The 1,407-nt window shown below is 64.2% G+C and overlaps 1 protein-coding gene across 1 annotated transcript in view; it reads right to left on the bottom strand.

Moving 5' to 3' along the window:
* SNX22 (sorting nexin 22) overlaps positions 1-862 on the bottom strand; it is a 14,833-nt gene extending 13,971 nt beyond the window's left edge. The window contains exon 1 of the mRNA XM_019503846.1: positions 71-862. Coding sequence (XP_019359391.1) covers positions 71-238 — 168 coding nt within the window. The 5' untranslated portion in view covers positions 239-862. The remainder of the gene's footprint in view (positions 1-70) is intronic.
* Between the last annotated feature and the right edge of the window lie 545 nt (positions 863-1,407).

Here is a 1,407-nt window from a genome sequence, read left to right as displayed (position 1 = left end):
TGGAGCCTGGAGTGGACTGATCAGCTCCCTTGGCTCTTCCCAGCAGGTGGGTTTGGGGCCCAACCCTCACCCGTTTGTGAAGGGCGTGGAACTCGCTGTAGCGCTTCTCGACGGCGTGTTTCCGGCCATTGTACAGCACCTCCACCTTGAACACCTGCAAGGCAAAGGGAAGGGCATGAGACGGGCCTGACAGACGCCAGCTGCAGAGCAGCAAGGAGCTCACCCTCCCTCCCCACATCCTGCTCCCAGCTGCCTGGGTAAGGGATGGGCCGAGGCTCCCAGAAGCCCTGAGGCAGGGCAGCTATTCACAGGACTGTGGTCCCAGTGTTTGCTCAGCAGTGGAAGTGGTCTTACTCCCGCTCCCAACGTGCACGGTAGCGGTGCAAAGCCCAATTCAGCCTCTTCAGCTGCAGTGAGCCTGGAGTCACAAAAGGCCCTTTCAGAGTAGGCGCTGGCTACATTCCCTGGAGCCCTGTGCAGGAAGGGGAGCAGCTAGGCTAGATAAATGCCTCTCTTGCGGAGCGCCAGGCCACAGCCCTGGCATCAGCAGCACTTGCAACCTGGCCAAGGGCTTGATGCTGCTCAGCTCACAGCTCCATCCTGCTCTCAGGCAGTGCCTGGGGGCTCCAACATGCCCTGCAGCGCACGTGTGCGCGCAAGAGATTGTGCTGCTGCTATCACTAAAATGCAGCCACCTCTAGGGCAAGGCACAGTCTGACTTAGCACTGCAACCACCTTACACAGCTCAGCCAGGACACGCTCCAGTCCAGCAAGAAGATGGGGGGAGGGGAACCGGCTTACAACACCAGCCTTATCCCCCCCACCCACATGCCTCCCAAGCACGGAGCACCCTGTCCCCATGTTCCAGTGCTGTGGGGCGTGACGGCCTTGGAGCAGAGAGGGCTGTACAGCAACTGCCACCGCCACTCCCTGCAGCACCCTGGGTCTGTCTGCCATCTGACGCTGGCCCTGGCTAAGGCTGCTTAGCACAATACCCCGCCAGAACAAGCGGCGGACGCAGGCACGCGTGGGTACACCCAGCAACCCTGACAGCAGAGGGGCAGAACGGCCGTCACCAGCACCCACAAGGGATCGGGGCAAGGGTGCCGCCTGCACCCTTCCCTTCGCTCCCATGCTGCAGCCCGGGCTGCAGACTGGGGACTCGGTGGGCAGCAGATCGCTCGGGACCCGCCGCTGGCACTGGAGCCAGCCGACTCCCGGGGGCACTGCCCAGCGCAGCAGGGAGGCAGCAGCCCCGAGAGCTGGCCGCTCTGGACCAAGCGTTTAGTTGTCGCAGAGCAGCTCGACTCCGCCCCCAGCCAAGCTCGGAGCGGGCCGGGCCAAAGCCTGGGCTGCCGGAGGACCCGGGCCGTGCGATGCCCCGGTGCTGCCGCCGCCGCCTCCTCC

The sequence above is a fragment of the Gavialis gangeticus genome, unplaced genomic scaffold (genome assembly GCF_001723915.1).
Source record: "Gavialis gangeticus isolate Ggan-Ray unplaced genomic scaffold, GavGan_comp1, whole genome shotgun sequence".
NCBI lineage: Eukaryota > Metazoa > Chordata > Crocodylia > Gavialidae > Gavialis > Gavialis gangeticus.
This window is presented reverse-complemented; position numbering and strand designations above follow the sequence as displayed.